The following is a 17,462-nucleotide window of genomic DNA, read 5'->3' on the forward strand; positions in this document are numbered from 1 at the left end:
GTAGGAGCAGAGGAAGAACCGGGGGAAGGTCCTAAGGAAGCCCGACGAGGCTCGGGGGCAGGAGCAGAGGAAGGCCAGCGGGCTCGGGGGCAGGCGCAGAGCAAGGCCGGGCTCGGGGGCAGGAGCAGAGCAGGGCCGGGTTCGGAGGCAGGCGCAGAGGAAGGCCAGCGGGCTCGGGGGCAGGAGCAGAGGAAGGCCGGCGAGGCTCGGAGGCAGGAGCAGAGGAAGGCCAGCGGGCTCGGGGGCAGGCTCAGAGGAAGGCCGGGCTCGGGGGCAGGAGCAGAGGAAGGCCAGCGGGCTCGGGGGCAGGCGCAGAGGAAAGCCGGGCTCGGGGGCAGGCTCAGAGGAAGGCCGGGCTCGGAGGCAGGAGCAGAGGAAGGCCAGCGGGCTCGGGGGCAGGCTCAGAGGAAGGCCAGCGGGCTCGGGGGCAGGCGCAGAGGAAGGCCAGCGGGCTCGGAGGCAGGCGCAGAGGAGGGCCAGCGGGCTCGGGGGCAGGCGCAGAGGAAGGCCAGCGGGCTCGGGGGCAGGCGCAGAGGAAGGCCAGCGGGCTCGGGGGCAGGCGCAGAGGAAGGCCAGCGGGCTCGGAGGCAGGCTCAGAGGAAGGCCAGCGGGCTCGGGGGCAGGCGCAGAGGAAGGCCGGCGAGGCTCGGTGCCGCCCCGGAAGGCGCCGTGCCGCAGCCATGGTGGTGCTGAGCGCGGCGCGCTGGGTGCGCAGCCGCCTCTCGGATCGCTTCTGGAGGGTGCAGGAGGTGCTCAAGTACGCGCGGGTGAGTGCGGGACCCCCGCATCCCCCCGTGCCGGCACTGCCCTGTGCCCCGGGCACGGTCCCGAAGCCCCCGGATCCCTGGCAGTGCCCCAGGCTGGACGGGGCTTGGGCGGCCGGGGACAGCGGGAGGGGGTCCGTGCCCACGGCAGGGCTGGCACTGGGTGGGCTTGGAGGTCCCTTTTCCACCCAGACCATTCTGTGCTTTTCTCGTGCTGTAAAGTGATCTGTGTTTCATGAAATACAGCGTGCCGGAGGCTGTGCTGGTTGTGTTTCCTTCTTGAGTGTTTTTTCTTTGTTTGTTTTACTGGGCAAAGAAGCTGGGAAGAAAATGAACCTTGTTCTGAAGCGCGTTTTGATTTTTTTTTGCATTTTGGATTTCTGCTGGAATTCAAGCTGCGGTGCCGAGGCTAGGGATGAACCTTTCTCAAGGGCATCCTAGGCAGTACATCTTGCTGTAATAATGAGATAGAAAATATTGAAGGAAGTGAGAATATTTTGGTTTTGTAGCACCTAAGCTGCCCACACTACCGGTTATTCCTGGTGCAGCACTGGCTACTTTCACCTGTGTCGTGTTAGATGGATGTCAGAAAACAAATTTAATTCTTTTTTCTGTTTTTGACAAATCAGAGGCTTGTGCCCCATCCTTGTGTTCATACAGACACGACAGAGGAGAGCTCAGGAATGAGAATAAATGGGAGCAGTCAGTGTTGGGTGAAAGCACTGCCCATGATTTTGTGAGTGCCTTTCCCACAGAACCACAGCCCAAAGTGAGGCCTGGTTTTGCCTCTGCTGAACTGAGGTGTTTTCCACCCTGCTCCAACTCCTCAGCTTCAGGTTTTCAATATGAAAAATTACATGTCCATGATATTATATTCCATATCATATTATATTCCATATATTTCCACGATAAAAAAAACCAAGGAAAGAACATTTTCATTATGTGCCAGCTGAAGGCTTAGGGGGTGCTTGTGAAGTGTTCAGTGATCCTTATTATGGAGAGCTGTGAATGCAAATGAGCTTCATTAGTGTTATACCTTTAAATCTAATTGAATAAGACCATCCTGGGGTTTTTTTTTTTGCAGCATTTTCGTGGCAGGAAGAACCGCTGCTACAAGCTGGCAGTGAGGAGCGTCCGCAGGGCTTTCGTGAGGTCCACCAAGGCCAGGAGGGAGAAGAAGAGATTCCTCAGAGCGGTAAAGAGCAAAATGTTGGGTGGAAACATCAAAATGGGAGCAAGGCAGAAGTGAAGCAGCTGCTTTTCTTACTCTGAGGGGTTTAAAAACAACCCCCCAGAGTTTCTAGGTGAAAAGCAGGAGTTTAAAGCAGCATTTTCTTGTGGGTCCCTTCCAGCTCAGGATATCCCATGTTATATTTAATGAGCAGACCAGCGTGGCAAAGGGTTTATTTTAAAGTATTTTATCATGCAATATATTGATTTTTTACACCTTCAGCTCTGGATCACAAGGATTGAAGCAGCTTCCCTTGAACATGGTTTGAAGTACCCAGCCTTCATAAGCAACCTGGTCAAGGTAAGGATGTGGTTTGGAGGGTAATTACTTACTAATTAGAGCGATGAAAGGCTTGTGAAAGCAGTTTCATCCACTTCAGGAAGTAAGTTGTGCCCTAAACTATTTCTCTTCCCTATATGGATTATTCTCTTTTATCCTGGTGAACATTGTGGCTCTACCTCATGTTCTGTCCCCAAAACTTAGGAATGAGACTTTTAAAATGCTTTTTTGTGGGCATTCAGTGACAGCTGCTTTTCCTTTTACTTGAAGAGGTTTAAAAATACAAAGCTTGTGTTAGCAAAAAACCCAAGAAATCCTTATTCTTTTCACTATAACTGTGATTTGGTGAGCGTGGAGAATGCAGAAACTTGGTGCTGTTGTCCCTTGTTTTTAAAACATGCTGGGAATTTGTTTCAGTTTGGTGATTCTGTTTTAATTTGTTTGAGCTGAAACAGATGCCATGGATTTACCTGGAACACGTGGCCTTGAGCAAAATTGGGCATTTTTCTTCAGTTCTTGGTTTCTACCAGAAAAACTTTAGAGAAAGGCAGGAAATAATTTTTACATGGTGGGTTAATGAGACATCCATGGCCAGGGAGTGTCTGACGGGCTTTTAACAGCTCCAAATTGCACAGGGCAGAAATAAGTTAATCTGCTTTAAGACCTCAGGTCTTAAGCCTTAAGAGTGTTTAATGGTACTTAATGAAGGACATTTATATAAACAGTAAAGAATGTTAATTATATTTAATAAAGCGTTTGTTATATTTAATAAAATAAGCAAATTTAATTTTATTTAATAATAAAATTTTCTTATATTTAATAAAAATCTATTTAATTTAAATATATTTAAAACTAAGCATTGCAGTGTTGTTCCTAAAAATCACAGTCCTTAACCAACAATTTTTTTCTTGCTTTTAGTCTCAGGTGGAGCTGAACAGGAAAGTTCTGGCTGACTTGGCTATTTATGAGCCAAAGACATTCAAGTCCCTGGCAGCTTTAGCCCAGAGGAGGAGACAGGAAGGGTTCCTGGCTGCCCTGGGAGATGGAAAAGAACCAGAGGGGATATTTTCACGTATTGTGCACCACCACTATTGATATCAGAGTCTGTGTACATGATTTGGAAGCAGGGATTTGATTGTGAAGCAAACCTGTCGTGGGACTGCTGCTGAAACAGAAAATGTGGAACAAATCCTCTGAGGATCGTGTGGGTGTGAAGCTTCTCCTTGATGGCTTTTTCCCTGTGTTGTTGTCACTGGAACCTGTTAAATTAAAAGCACACTTTCAAGGTTAGCAGTCAGGCCATACAGTGACTTAATAAAGGTTTTTTGTTTTTTTTTTTTTGGTAACTGCTACTAGGAAAAAAAACCTAATTTGTGTGGTGAATTTTGGCACTGAACGGGGAGAACGCAGCTGGGGTGGGGGGAAATGTTGACCCTCACAGGTGGAGCCTGGGTGTTAGGGACACACATAGTTTGTACTTTTAAGGATTTAATAAAGACATTTTTTATTGAAAACTCCTATGGGGAAACAATTTTTGTTAATTTTGGCACTTCATTGGGAAAATACAGCCGGGGGATGGAGGAAAGGCAGGATGTTGACCCTCACACACAGCCCCTGCGTTAAGGGCACACATAAGAACTTTTAAAGGTATTGTTTTGGAAATTGCTGTGAAGAAACAATTTTTGTGGTGAATTCTGGCTCTGCACAGCAAAAAAACAGAGCGTGAGGGAGATGTCAGCCCTCAGAAATGAGCCCCAACAGCCCCTAGGTGAAGAACACGTAGCCTGTTCTGTTAAGGACTTAATACTAAACATATTTTCGTTGGTAACTGCTACAGGGAAACGATTTGTGTGGCGAAATTCTAGCGCTGCAAGGGGAAAACCCAGCCGGGGTGGGGAGCGGCATGTCGGCCCTCACACGGGAACCTCGGCCGGCCGCAAGTTAAGGACACACATAGCGTGTTTTTTTTACGGAGTGAATATCTTTTTAACAAAGCTATTTAACTCGGTGAGGGCACAGTGTGTTTTTTGAGGGAGTAAACAAAGATAGCTAACTCGGTGAGCGCTGCGTTCCAGCCGCCTCACGCCCGTCCCGGGGCGGCCCCGGCTCTGAGGGCGCCGCGGCCCCGCCCTGTCCGGATTCCCGGCCGCTGCGTCACCGCGCCGCGCGCGGCCCGGGCGGCGTCCTGCGTCACGGCCCCTCAGCCAATCAGCGGCCGCGGCCCCGCCGCGCTCCGCCAATCGGCGTCGGGCGGATGCTGGGGGGGAAGGAGAAGGAGCGCGGAGCCAGCGAGGCGGCGGCGGCACAAAATGGCGGCGGCGGCGGGAGGCGGCGGCCCCGCGGGCCCTCAGGCGGCCGGTGCGGCTCCCGCCCCGGTACCGGGTCCCGGCGCGGTGCTGATCGGCGACCGGCTGTATTCGGGCGTGCTGATTACTCTGGAGAACTGCCTGCTGCCCGAGCACACGCTGCGCTTCACGCCGTCCATGAGCAGCGGCCTGGACCCCGACACCGAGACCGAGCTGCGCGTCACCGGCTGCGAGCTCATCCAGGCGGCCGGCATCCTGCTGCGGCTGCCGCAGGTGGGGCTGGGCGCGCCCAGGGAGGGGGGTAGGACTCAGCCGGGCCTTTCTTTGTGCGGGCCTCGATCTCCCGGTTCCCGGCCGCGGAGGCCCCGGGGCCGGCCCGCAGTTACCGGCCGGGCAGGCCGCGGGCCCGCCCGGTGTGCGGGGGTCGTTCCGGGCCTCCCCGGCCGCTGGCTGCCGGAAGCGGGTGATGTCAGCGCCTTGCTGCGCCGCCCCCGCCGCCTCCGCGTGAGGATTGTGCAAAGACGGATTTCTTAAGGCTCCTCTGGAGCCGTGGTGACCTCGGGGAGGTTTTGTTTCCCCGGAGAGCTTCAGGCCAAACAGCCTCGTTGCTCTTTGGGCGTAAAACTTTCCAGCTACCGAGCCTTACCATATTCAAATGTATGCAAATCATGACGCGATTAGATTGTTCCTCACTTTCCACGCCCAAAAAGCAATTTTTTTTCTGACGTAGTTTCATAACTTTGAACTTTATTGGCTTTTTGGTTTTTTCCTCGTTGTTTATTATTCATTTAATAATTTTGAGCATATTTTCACATTTTTTATAAAATAAAATTGGGATTTTCTGTCTGTATTTGGCTTGTAAGCAATATTTAAAGCATCGACAATGTCTTGGATAACTTAATTACTTAAGTAGTAATTGTATTTTAGATACCCCTGAACTTCCTCCCATGTTTAGTTCATCTTCTGGGTCTTAAACCTATTAAAATTTCTCTTTGGAATTGGTAGTTTTGTTCATGGCTGCTGTGATTATCTCTTTTTTTTAGGTGGCTATGGCTACAGGACAGGTGTTATTCCAGAGGTTTTTTTATACCAAGTCTTTTGTGAAGCATTCCATGGAGGTAAGAAGGCATTAAATGACATTTGTTGCCACATTTATCTTCTGGTCTCTCTTGGCAAGTTGTTATCTGAGATGTGATCAGTGTTAGGAACTACTCTGGGGATTATAGTTATAGAGAAACATGATTTTACAAAGCTATTTAACAGTGATTTTTGTCCAATATTTGATATTTTCTTGTTTTGCCATGGTTTTTTCCCTCCTTAAGCTGTTGTAGGAGCTGAATTCCTGAACTGGAAATGAAATATTGTATAAAATATTGTGGTTTATGCTTGTTTTTCAGCATGTGTCCATGGCCTGTGTCCATCTGGCATCCAAAATTGAGGAAGCCCCCAGACGCATTCGGGACGTGATCAATGTGTTCCATCGCCTCAGACACCTGAGGGAGAAAAAGTAAGCTGAGAGTCCAGAATAATCTGAATTACCTGGGTTGTGTTTAAATTATTAAACTTCTCCACAGCATCATTGCCTTTTTCATAAATCAGGGAATGTTTTGAAGTGATCTCATGGAAGACATGTGTCTCATTTCCAAGTGATCTCATGAGCTGACCTGTTTTAATAATAAATACTTTTCATTTTATAAGTAATGGGGAGTTTTTAAAATATTTTTACACAACTCAGCCTGAGTTTCCTTAAGGGTTAGGATGATCATCTTGTGAGTTTGACCTTGTCTCTTGCAGAAAACCTGTGCCTCTAATATTGGATCAAGAATATGTGAACTTGAAGAATCAAATAATTAAAGCGGAAAGAAGAGTGTTGAAGGAGTTGGGATTTTGTGTTCACGTGAAGCACCCTCACAAGGTTGGTACTTTATAAATTCACTACATAACCAATGTTTCGTGTTCTCTGAAGCTCTGAGGAGGCTGCCTGGAAGCTCTGTGGACTGCACGTGCTGATCAGTGAATTCAGTGAGATTAGTTTCTTACCATCCTGATGTTTTCTTTCTCATTTAAGAGACTCTTACTAATTGGTCTCGTATCACTGCTGAGTGACGGCGAGGTGGATGCAGGTGCTCAGTATTCCTGGAAGGCAAATTGGATCAGTAGGTAGCTTTGGTGGTGGAAAAACATCACCTGAACTTAGATCCCCCAAGCAGGGAGGAATCTGGAGGCCTGGGGTTGTCATGGTCACTGCTGCTGGGAACGTGCTGCGGTATTAAAGTTCTGTGAGCCAGTTTAGTGCTTGGGGTGTGTTAAAACCACGCTCAGGCTTGGCTAGAACTGAGGCAAGGCTCAGTATAAAAGTAACAAGTGTCAGAGGGGATGATACTCGAAAGGTCCAATTGCCTCAAGTGTTTAAATTGTGCCTTAACTGGTAAAAGAACTTGTATTTCTGTGCCAACACAATTTGAGATCTTGCTCTTTTCTCCTTTAAAAAACTCCTGTTCAGAGCTGCCTTTCTGAGCTTCTTGACATTCAGAATTTCCTTTTGTCACCCACCCCAGAGGGCAGCTGTAGTTTGTTAATTGGGGTGAATTCTGCCATTATTCTTCCTCTCTGCAGCCTTGTTTTCCTTCCAAACCAAAGGAAACCCCCCCCAGAACTGAACAAACCATGGCACAGTGTTAGGTCTGTTCTCTGCAAGCTCTGCCAACTTCCCTCACTGCTGATTGCAGTCAGCAGCTTTTTCTCCCCAGGCTGCAGCTAAAAAAGGATTTGTGAGGTTTGTAGGAGAACAGAACCAATCCACAAAAATCCATAAATCAAAACCAGTCCACAAAATCCCTCAATCCAGCCCAGGTGGAGACAAGGCCTGGCTGAGTAGCAGGACAGAAGGGCTCGGAAGGTCAGAGCTGGTGTGGATAAACACTGGGGATGGTGCAAACACTTCATGTGGAGTGTTTTAGGCCTTGAAAGAGGATCACAGATGCCTCATGGATGTCCCTCTGAAATAAGCAGGTGGCTCTCCAGATGCTTGTTAATAACTCAATAACCCATATCTTCCAGATAATCGTTATGTACCTTCAGGTATTAGAATGTGAACGTAACCAACACCTGGTCCAGACCTCATGGTAAGTTGATTTTCTTTGTTCTAAGAGACCAGAAGGGGCAGTAGCAGAAATATGTCACTTGAGGCACTGGGCAGCATTGCTCAGCAGTGCTTGGGGCCACCCCAGACAGCTCCACTGTCCTTGGTGTGCCCCAAACTACTTCCCAAATGTTGAGCGGCCTCTTAAGTTCGAGGCACTGTTTTAATGGTAAGGTAGCTTTCCACCCTGACTCCTCACTTCCCTCCTCTCTGCTCTCACTTTCCAGCTGAAGGGAAAAGGTTGGGTGGGTTTAGAGTTCTTCCCTTGGGGTCTTCTTCAGGGAAAACTTGGGTGTAATTCAAGTCTGTTCCCAATGCTGGGAAATGGCTTTTCCCAGGGCCTGAGCTTGATTTCAGATAAATTTCTTTTATCTATGTGGATAGTGCAAGATGTCAGCTTCTAAGACTGGATAGATGGATAGCCTGGATTCATATTTGCCAAGAAATGTTCTCTGCCTTACTGCTCTCGTTTAATAAATATTTGCTCGGGGGTGGGAAGCTTCTGTAAAATTCCACATCTTAAACTTTACCAAATAATGCTTTTATAAACCATAATGCTTTTTTAACAATACCAATGGTCTTTAAAAAAAAAAAAAAACACCTTTAGTGAATCCAAAGACCATATTTCTGCTGACTGAACTGTCTGGTACTGTGACCTGTGTGTAGAGAACCAGTTTTGACTTTTCTTTTCTGTACTCTTTTGATCAAAGGGTAGCCTCTGAGGGTAAGTGACTAAGACTTCTCCTCTGCTGCCCATGGTGCAGGGATAGCTGCCGTCTTCAGTCAACCCAAAGCTCTCCAAAGAGAAGGCTGGCTCTAGACAGGTGGTATATACATGATAGTAGAGTAACTGGCCAACTGCTTCTTGTGCTTCTATTTATTATTTTTTTTTACTCTGCATTTTTTCATTGTTTGTATATTTGATAACCTGAGAGCGTTGAAGTTCTAAAATTTTATTTTTTTAATGTTCTATTTCTCTTAACTGTTATAATGTGGTGTGTTTCTTATATGATAAAGCGAATTAAAGTGGGGTTTAAATCTTTAAAAGGGATGAATTAACATTAAAAAATGAATAGTTTGAAAGATAAAATTATCTCAAATGTTTAAATGAAAAAACTAGTACACGTGTGAAGCTTGGACACAAGATGTGATGTTTAGAGACACTTCCCAGAAGCATTGCATGGAGCAGTGGAATGGGAGTTCTGGACTGCCAGGCATCTGCTGGTTATGGAAGGAGGGGAGGTGAGGGAGGGAATTACCCCAGTTGAAAAAGGGGTCAGGTGTTACAATAAACATCTGTGTGCTTGTGTTTGTTACTTGCAGTACCCGAAAACTGGTGGGTATCCAGTATAACTGGTTTTTGAAATGTGCATTTTTACAACATTACCTTTTTCTTAAGCTGTTGTGACAAGGATTCATTTCCTCCTGTGTCTGACTGAGCCCACAGGGAAGATGTGCAGAGGCCAAACTTGGAAGCTGGCATGGTTCTCAATTTGGCAAATCAGGAAAAAAAAGCTCTGCAGCTTCCAGATGTTCCAAGTCACCCTTTCCTTTATCGCTCCTTTGGCCAAAAGGTTTGTGCTCTCTTTGTAGTGAGACAAGAGCAGGTTTAGAAGTTCCTTTAACCCAGAAAGATGAGCTGATGGTCGGTATTGCTTTTTTTGGGACAGCAGTTGCTGTTTGTGTAAACAAGAATTGGGGACAGCTGGGGCAGGTGGGAGTTGGAAACTCCTGGGATTCCAATCCCTGCTCTCCGTCCTTGTAAACATTGCAGGTGCCTGGCCTGTGGTCTCTGCTTTGGATATCTTGGGGGTCAGTGAATCCTTGTATACTGGGTACCCACATGGTTAATTATTACCTTAAAGTATTATTTTACGGACTTTTATGTCTGGTTTTAGTTTTTGTCCATCTGATACTTTATTGCCATATGTGCTCCCAAGTCTAGATCTTCTAAAGCACATCAGCTGACAGATTCACAGGAATTTACTTTGTGTATTTAAGGTTTAACAGCATAATGCTTAATTGTACTGACTGGAATATGTGCAATATTTTACAGTTTTCTCATTCTGTGAATATTCATTTTAAGCAACCTTACTGAAATGGGACAATTTGGAAACCTTATTTCATGTGCCAAAGAGGAGATCTGCCTGAATACTGACTGTTCTCCTGAACTGATGTTCCCAAACACCCTGATTTCTCCTATGGCTGACTTTTTGCATCAAAAAGAATTCTCTTCTGGATGGAAATGGACCCTTAAATGCCACTGGAAGTTGACCTGTGCTGAAGAGGACTGCGTTTCATGGGAGAACTGCTCCAGGAGCTGCAGCTTTTGCCAGACACCTGGTTCTGCCCTATTGCAGGGGAACATGTGAACCTAAAATTCTATAACTGAGTATTTCTGAGCACACTGTATGTTGTCTTGATGAAAATAACTTGTTTATTGCATGAGAGCAGGCCAGTAGAGGTCCAGCAGCAAAAGTGAAGTTAAAATTGGTTCTCTTCTCACCACTGAATTTTCACCAGTCAGACTTTGTTTCTGTCACACATCCCTCCCCTTGAGGGATTTATTTTAGTTATTTATTTTTGTTTTAGTAAAATCATGCAGCTTCTCTTTAGATTTACAGGAATATAATGTTGAAGTCTAGTAACTGAATGCAGAAAGAAATAGCCCTTGTAGAAGTAAAACCAAGTCAAAAACCCAAAAAAAGAACCCCAGAGAGCTTTGCAGTGCCTTGCAACCTCCTGCTCTCCTGTTTTTCAGGAACTACATGAACGACAGCCTGAGAACAGATGTCTTTGTGAGGTTCCAGCCAGAAAGCATTGCCTGTGCCTGCATTTACCTGGCAGCCAGGACACTGGAGGTGAGCCACAGTGCCGTGGATTTGGGGTTTTTTCAAGCCCTTTTAACAGGAGGAGAAACCTGAGCTTTGTCTCTCTCTCCCTTTCAGATCCCACTTCCAAATCGCCCGCATTGGTTTTTACTGTTTGGAGCAACTGAGGAAGAAATTCAAGAAATCTGCTTAAAAATCTTGCAGCTCTACACAAGGAAAAAGGTTTGGTTCTTTTTCATGCTGGGAGCCCTCAGTGAAGGCTGCAGCTCAGAGCAGGAGTTGGAAAATTTGAGGCTGTTGAAAACCACAGCTGCAAGCCTGGAAGTGAACAAAGAGCAGTCACTGTCTGGGACTCCTTGGATTTTCATTCCCCTCCCTGGGAGTGGGTAACCAGGAAATTCAGTTCTCACAAGCAGTGCTCCTGTGTTCACAGGTGGATTTATCTGATCTGGAAAGTAAAATAGAAAAGAAGAAATTGGCTATTGAAGAGGCAAAAGCACAAGCTAAGGGTCTGGTACCTGAGGGAGTTCCAAGCTTGGATAACACATCGGGATTTTCCCCTATCCCAAAAAATGGTAAGTAGTGGATAACTCATTTTTAATAACTCTTTCACATCTTTCATGTATATTTACCCTTTTGGGAAGCATTTACAAGTGTGGTTTGGAGTTTGTTGGGGATTTTTTTTAAGATGGCTTCTAGCACTACTCAACTGGCAGGGTTTGAATAACACTGTGACTTGTGATTTCTTGAATCAGATAAAAGCTAAAATCAAATTAGTCTGAAATTAAGACTAGTTTAAACCCATATAGACCAGAGACTTGCTTTTATGTGGATTTGGCAATAAGCTCAAATCCTTGCCACTGGCATGTTGTGCTAAAGCAATATTGAAGCAGGGGTAACATTTTGGGATGCTGGGTGAGGAATTTGTTGGTTAAAGTTTCCAGTCGGGTGCAGGTCTCACCTAGAGCACAACATTCACCCAAACAAACTTCTTCCCCAGTTTACCTTTCAAACAATGCTGAATAATTGGCAAGGAAAGGAGGGTGGTTTTCTGCCTTTTCTTGCAGTCGCTTCAGTACTTTGGCAGAAAGGTTTCAGATGAATTTCTGCCTTCTGTGAACTTGTTGAGATCTGCTTGTGGGTGGCTGTGTGTGCACACATGTGCAAAGCCCAGCTGTGCAGCTCTGGTTGGTGCAGACATGGGGTGAGGGGAGCCTCGAGTCCTTTCAGGGATTTTCCAAAGAGGTAACAAAGGCTTCTTGTTGCAGAGTCTCCAAAAGAGGCTAAAGGAAATAAACCTTCACCACTACCTGTGCAGGCCATGAAGAATGCTAAAAGGAAAACAGAGGGAGCCAAGAGAACCAGCTCCAACAGCCCAGTGAATGGGTAAGGTTTCATAAGGAAGCAGCTGATTTTTCTCCCATCAGTACTTGAAATAAAATAACTGAGTGCTCCTTGTCTCTGGCAGCGTCCAGAAAGGAAGAGAGAGCAGAAGTCGAAGTGGAAGCAGAGATCAGAGTTACTCAAGGTCACCGTCGAGGTCTGCATCCCCTAAGCACAGGTAGGGTGTGCTCCCAGTCCCTCCCAGTCTCATTTCCCAGTGCCAGCTTGGATAGTTCATCACCAAGAGGCCGAGGTGACCCAGCAGTGTGTGCTGCTCATTGAACTCCAGAGTAGCTCCAGCTGTGGGTGTTCAGTGTTCCTGTAACTGGAGTTCCTAAAAATCAGTATTTTTCCAGTAGCCAGATGGAAGTTCAGGACAGAAGATGAGTTCTCATGGGAGAGCAGCAAAATGCAGAATGGAGTTCTTAAAATCCAAAAAACAAGGCAGAATGGAGTTCTTAAAGTCCAAAATAACTGCAGAATGGAGTCCTTAAAATAAAAAAAAAGGCAGAATGGAGTCCTTAAAATAAAAAAAAGGCAGAATGGAGTCCTTAAAATAAAAAAAGGCAGAATGGAGTTCTTAAAATCAAAAAAAAGGCAGAATGGACTTTTTAAAAAAAAGGCAGAATGGAGTTCTTAAAATCCAAAAAAAAAAAGGCAGAATGGAGTTCTTAAAATCCAAAATGCCTGCAGAATGCAGCACCGAGTTGTGAAAATCTCAGAAAACCACGTCTGCTGTCTTTTTCCTCGCAGGAAAAGCGAGAGTTACTCCACGTCCAGCGGCTCCAAGTCGCACAGCCGCTCGCGGAGCCGCAGCGATTCCCCCCCGAGGCAGCTCAACCACAGCTCCTCGGCCTACAAGGGCTCCAAGGTGCGGAGCTACAAGAAATCCAAGGACTGCAGCAAGTACTCGGCGCACAAGGCGCGCAAGTCGCGCTCGCGCAGCTCGTCCCGCTCGCGCAGCCGCTCCCGCGAGCGCTCCGACCACTCGGGCAAGTACAAGAAGAAGAGCCACTACTACCGCAACCACCGGCACGAGCGCTCCCGCTCCTATGAGCGCGCCGGGCACCGCTACGAGCGCGAGCACCCCGGGCACAGCCGGCACCGCCGGTGAGCCCCGGGCTGCTCCCGAGGGGGTTGGCACTGCTGAGCCCGGCTGGGGAATGCTGGGGCTGCTCCTGGGGGGAATTCATGCTGGGGCTGCTCCTGGGGGGAATTCCTGCCAGTGAGCCCCAGGGCTGCTCCTGGGGGGAATTCCTGCCAGTGAGCCCCATGGGCTGCTCCTGGGGGGAATTCTTGCTGGGGCTGCTACTGGGGGGAATTCCTGCCAGTGAGCCCTGCTGGGGCTGCTCCCTGGGGGGATTCCTGCTGGTGAGCCCTTCTGGGGCAGCTTCCCAAGGGAGTTCCTGCCAGTGACCCCCAGGGCTGCTCCCGGGGGGAATTCTCACCAGTGACCCCCAGGGCTGCTCCCCAGGGGGAGTTCTGCCAGTGAGCCCTGCTGGGGCTGCTTCCTGAGGGAATGCTCACAGGAGCTGCTTTCTGAGAGATTTCCCTCCAGCACCTGGGCACAGTTGGTGAGATGGGGCTGCTTCCCTCCAGAATTCCCTCTGACACCACTGGTGAACCAGGGCTGCTTCCCTCAGAATTCCCTCTGCCAGCAGAGCTCGTTCCCTGTGGCTTGTGCAGGGTTAATCTGGCTAGTGAACCACCCCTGGCTCGAGGCAGCAGTTTGTGCTCATCCATGAATCCGAAGGAAAGCCTGACAGGTGGGAGGTGATGTCAGGAGTGCTGGGGTGTCACTGTCACCCTCATCCTTGGAGCTGCTGTCCTGCTCTTCAGGATTTCCATCCCCGTTGCAGTGCAGTGTTTGGGGCTTCCAGTCCTGCAGGCAGCAGCTCCGTGGCCCATCCTTGGAACGCTGTGCCCAGCAGTGGAACTGGAAAGCTCCTCATCCCCCTGGGAGTGCTTTGGTGCTAACAATGCCCTCTTTTCATGCTGGCTCGGTGATGTTGTACAGGTGGGAGGTGACCTTTTTTTTTAGACCTGTTGCCTATATTAGGTTCTCTGTGTATATATATTTTGCAGTGTTACAGTACAGTATGGGAAAATGGCCTTCCTAGCCTTTACACTTTACCCACAATGTAAATAAGCATTTGTTTAATACAGGTGAAGATATACACAGAAAGTTCAAAACTTGAATTCTATCAACAAAAAAAAAAAAAAAGACTTGTGTAGAAAATTCTGATAAATGTGAAAGTATTTAGCTCTGTGCATTGAGAGTAGTATATTTTTATCTGTGCAATGCTGTGTGCGGGCCACCAGCTCAGAAGACATTTCCTATATATCCATTTGAAGTGGTTGAAAATTCTTTACTCAGGATCTTTGACACTCTGAAGAATTCGTAGTTTGTCAGTCTGCATGCTTGATGAACAGAGCATTAAAAAACCAATTAGCAGAGCCCCACAGCCCAGTAGTATCAGTTCTAGTGGTATATCTGAGCTGTTACTCTCATGCTCCCTAATTTCATTAAAGTATTTGATTTTCTATTACATTCACTTGAGTTTCTTATGAGCTACACCACTTGTGCCTACTCATAAGGAAAGAAATTGGTGCAAAATGAAGAGATTTTTAAACTGTAGTAGATGCAAGACTTGGAATTCGATCCCCATTCCATTAAAAGCAGGAGTTTTGGGCACCAAACATAAAATCCCCCAATCCACAAAGATTTGAGGTGGACAGTGCATTTCTCTGGCTTCAGGAGTAGCTGGCAGGTCCCAGCTGAGTTCCCTGAGCTGTGTTTGCTCTGGGCCTCCTCACCTGGACAAGGAGGAAGAGCTGGGCTTGATCTCTGGAAGTTGCACGGCTGGGCCTGAGGAGAATCCTGTCCCTTGGGCTTTGTGCCACTTCATGGCGGGTGAAAATGTTGGGGTGGCTGAACGTCTGTGCTGGATTTGCTGGGACATTTGGGGATGAAAATGTTGGGGTGGCTGAACATCTGTGCTGGATTTTCTGGGACATTTGGGGGTGAAAATGTTGGGGTGGTTGAACATCTGTGCTGGGCTTGCTGGGACATTTGGGGGTGAAAATCTTTGGGTGTCTGAACATTGTGCTGGGTTTGCTGGGACATTTGGGGGTGAAAATGTTGGGGTGTCTGAACATCTGTGCTGAGCTTGCTGGGACATTTGGGGATGAAAATATTGGGGTGGCTGAACATCTGTGCTGGGTTTGCTGGGACATTTGGGGATGAAAATGTTGGGGTGGCTGAACATCTGTGCTGAGCTTGCTGGGACATTTGGGGATGAAAATGTTGGGGTGGCTGAACATCTGTGCTGGGCTTGCTGGGACATTTGGGGGTGAACATCTGTGCTGGGCTTGCTGGGACATTTGGGGGTGAACATCTGTGCTGGGTTTGCTGGGACATTTGGGGGTGGACATCTGTGCTGGGCTTGCTGGGACACTGAAGAAGTCAGTGCTGCTGCTGAGCAGGGCAGGGTCCCGTGGCTGGAGCTGGCAGAAGTTCACCTGAAATAAAAAGCCCCACGTGCACCCGTGTGTGTAAACAGCTCTCAGCCCTTCAGGTGAGTTATGGCTTTGTTTTCTCCACCTCTGGTGACTCCGCCGTGGCTCTCAGTGATCAGAACTGCCCTCAGGTTGGTCTCTGATCCGTTCCTGGTGTTCGCCTGCAGTTCCTCCTGCTCTGAAGGAGCAGCACTGAAACCTGACTGGTAGAAGACACTACAGGCTCGGCCAGGTGTGGATCCACATTCCTCAGATAAATCCCACCTGCTCTTCCCTCAGTAGAACCTCCTGCCTGCTCTGGCCACCCACCCCATCCTTCCTGGGAAATAATCCCCCAGGTTTTAAGTTTTCCCAAAAATTGGCTCCCCCAGCAGTAAATCTGCTGTGTCAGAGCTGCAGTTGTGTCAGCAGAGGCTCGGCCACCAAAGCTTTCCCAGGTGAGAGCCTGGAGGATTATTTCCCAGAGGCTGCCAATCCCAGCTGTGCAAAATTCCAGCTGTGCCATCATCCCAAGCACAAAGAGGTTATTAAGCAGTTTTAGGCTTGATGGGGGTTTTAAAAAAATAATAAGTTTTTCCAACCCCACCAGAGCAGTGGTAATGCACAAAGGAAATGGTTCTGAAATGCGGGCAGGAAGGTGATGGATGAAATTAAAGCACCTGGGAAAGAGGAGTGTTGCTGTTTGTGCGACAGAATTTGCTGGAGTGGAGCTTTATTTGGAAGAAAAGAGAAAAACAGGTATCAGTCTCCAGGGCAGCCTTGCTGCTGGCTTCCTGCCACAGCTGCTGTGCACAGGGCTGAGTTTTTCCCCCAGCCGGAGGGAACGGGAATCCAGGCTGTTCCAGAAGCCCCTGGTCAGCTTTGCTCAGAGCCAGCACTGTCTGAGGTAGGAGAAATGTCTGGAAGGAATTTTGTCATCTTCATTTCCCCTGGGAATGTGATGTAACATCAAACCTGAGCTATGCAGCAGCAATACTTTGATATAAATATATCCTGTACATTTTTGGAGCTGTTGCAGGTATTTAGAATTAAACCAACAAAAGGGAAACAAGGCAGACACAGCAGCTGTTTGAGGCTTTTCCACAGAATTTTTCCAAATTACCAAATCTTTGTTCTTCAGTTTCCCAAGTTCAAGGTCTATCCTTGACCTCTATCAGAATGAAAATATTTTAAAAGTGTAGTGATCTTTTAAGAAAGAAAAGAGCAATATTATGCTTACAGATGTAATCAAGCCTTTAAACCTCCATCCACCAGTTTCTGTATGAGTGTGCAGATGAGTAACGAAGAGGTCATTGATCGGGGAAGGCACATGGGACAGGGCGAGGATGAGCTGAGGGCAGGATCCTGAGGTGATTTCCAGGATCAGGTCACCCACAGTGAGGAAGGGACAGAAATGTGGTGCCTGGCACACCCTAAAAAGCCTCGCCAGGAATGTGAGGAGTCCAGAAACGGGGATTCATTCCTCCCTCTGCTTCACCCCCTGTTCAAGAGCTGAATCCTTTCCTTCTGCCCACTCCTGCCTGCCGGGGGCAGCGAGTTCACCCTTGCCCGGTTCTGTGGGGCCGATAACGAGGGGCAGAGGGCTCAGGGGCTGCTCTGTCACACGCAGGGCTCTGAAGTTGGTGGAGCAGGGCTTGAGCACCGGCCGGGAGCGGGATGGGCTCGGGTCCTTGTGGGAGGGGAAAAAGCCAATTCCTGCCCCGGAGCCGGGAGGGGGAAGAACAAATTCCTCTTCCCCTGGCCGCTCATTCCTTGCCCCGGAGCCGAGAGTGAAAAAGCCAATTCCCGTTCCCCGGGTCGCTTTCTCCCTGGAACCGGGAGAGGGAAAAGCCAATTCCCCTTCCCCTGTCCGCTTTCTCCCTGGAACCGGGAGAGGGAAAAGCCAATTCCCGTTCCCCGGGCCGCTCTCTCCCTGGAACCGGGAGTGAAAAGCCAATTCCCGTTCCCCGGGCCGCTCTCTCCCTGCCCCGGAGCCGGGAGGGAAAAGCCAATTCCCGTTCCCCGGGC

At 48.2% G+C, this 17,462-nt stretch overlaps 2 protein-coding genes across 3 annotated transcripts; both read left to right on the forward strand.

Moving 5' to 3' along the window:
• The first annotated feature begins 612 nt into the window (after nt 1-612).
• On the forward strand, nt 613-6,087 carry MRPL20 (mitochondrial ribosomal protein L20). The gene is made up of 6 exons (XM_068171623.1): nt 613-767; nt 1,849-1,959; nt 2,218-2,295; nt 3,193-4,331; nt 5,624-5,698; nt 5,978-6,087. Exons 1-4 carry the CDS (start codon nt 681-683, stop codon nt 3,367-3,369), a joined length of 453 nt encoding a protein of 150 aa, XP_068027724.1. The 5' UTR covers nt 613-680; the 3' UTR covers nt 3,370-4,331; nt 5,624-5,698; nt 5,978-6,087.
• On the forward strand, nt 4,380-14,485 carry CCNL2 (cyclin L2). 2 transcript variants are annotated; one of them, XM_068171621.1, is made up of 11 exons: nt 4,380-4,853; nt 5,624-5,698; nt 5,978-6,087; nt 6,375-6,495; nt 7,641-7,705; nt 10,484-10,583; nt 10,671-10,775; nt 10,987-11,128; nt 11,822-11,939; nt 12,022-12,114; nt 12,690-14,485. In XM_068171621.1, exons 1-11 carry the CDS (start codon nt 4,584-4,586, stop codon nt 13,048-13,050), a joined length of 1,560 nt encoding a protein of 519 aa, XP_068027722.1. In that variant the 5' UTR covers nt 4,380-4,583; the 3' UTR covers nt 13,051-14,485. The 2 variants fall into 2 exon arrangements, with proteins under 2 accessions (XP_068027722.1, XP_068027723.1); XM_068171622.1 differs by lacking the exons at nt 4,380-4,853; nt 5,624-5,698; nt 5,978-6,087; nt 6,375-6,495; nt 7,641-7,705 and adding an exon at nt 8,433-8,546.
• The last annotated feature ends 2,977 nt before the right edge of the window (nt 14,486-17,462 follow it).

Source organism: Anomalospiza imberbis, chromosome 23, assembly GCF_031753505.1.
Source record: "Anomalospiza imberbis isolate Cuckoo-Finch-1a 21T00152 chromosome 23, ASM3175350v1, whole genome shotgun sequence".
Classification (NCBI taxonomy): domain Eukaryota; kingdom Metazoa; phylum Chordata; class Aves; order Passeriformes; family Viduidae; genus Anomalospiza; species Anomalospiza imberbis.

What these genes read in the sequence shown, in the direction of transcription:
- CCNL2 (XM_068171621.1), top strand. Translation starts at nt 4,584, where the DNA reads ATGGCGGCGGCGGCGGGAGGCGGCGGCCCCGCGGGCCCTCAGGCGGCC. An exon ending in TCCTGCTGCGGCTGCCGCAG is followed by an intron (nt 4,854 to 5,623) that starts GTGGGGCTGGGC and finishes TCTTTTTTTTAG; the next exon opens with GTGGCTATGGCTACAGGACA. An exon ending in AGCTCTACACAAGGAAAAAG is followed by an intron (nt 10,776 to 10,986) that starts GTTTGGTTCTTT and finishes CTGTGTTCACAG; the next exon opens with GTGGATTTATCTGATCTGGA.
- MRPL20 (XM_068171623.1), top strand. Translation starts at nt 681, where the DNA reads ATGGTGGTGCTGAGCGCGGCGCGCTGGGTGCGCAGCCGCCTCTCGGAT. An exon ending in AGAAGAGATTCCTCAGAGCG is followed by an intron (nt 1,960 to 2,217) that starts GTAAAGAGCAAA and finishes TTACACCTTCAG; the next exon opens with CTCTGGATCACAAGGATTGA. An exon ending in TCATAAGCAACCTGGTCAAG is followed by an intron (nt 2,296 to 3,192) that starts GTAAGGATGTGG and finishes TCTTGCTTTTAG; the next exon opens with TCTCAGGTGGAGCTGAACAG.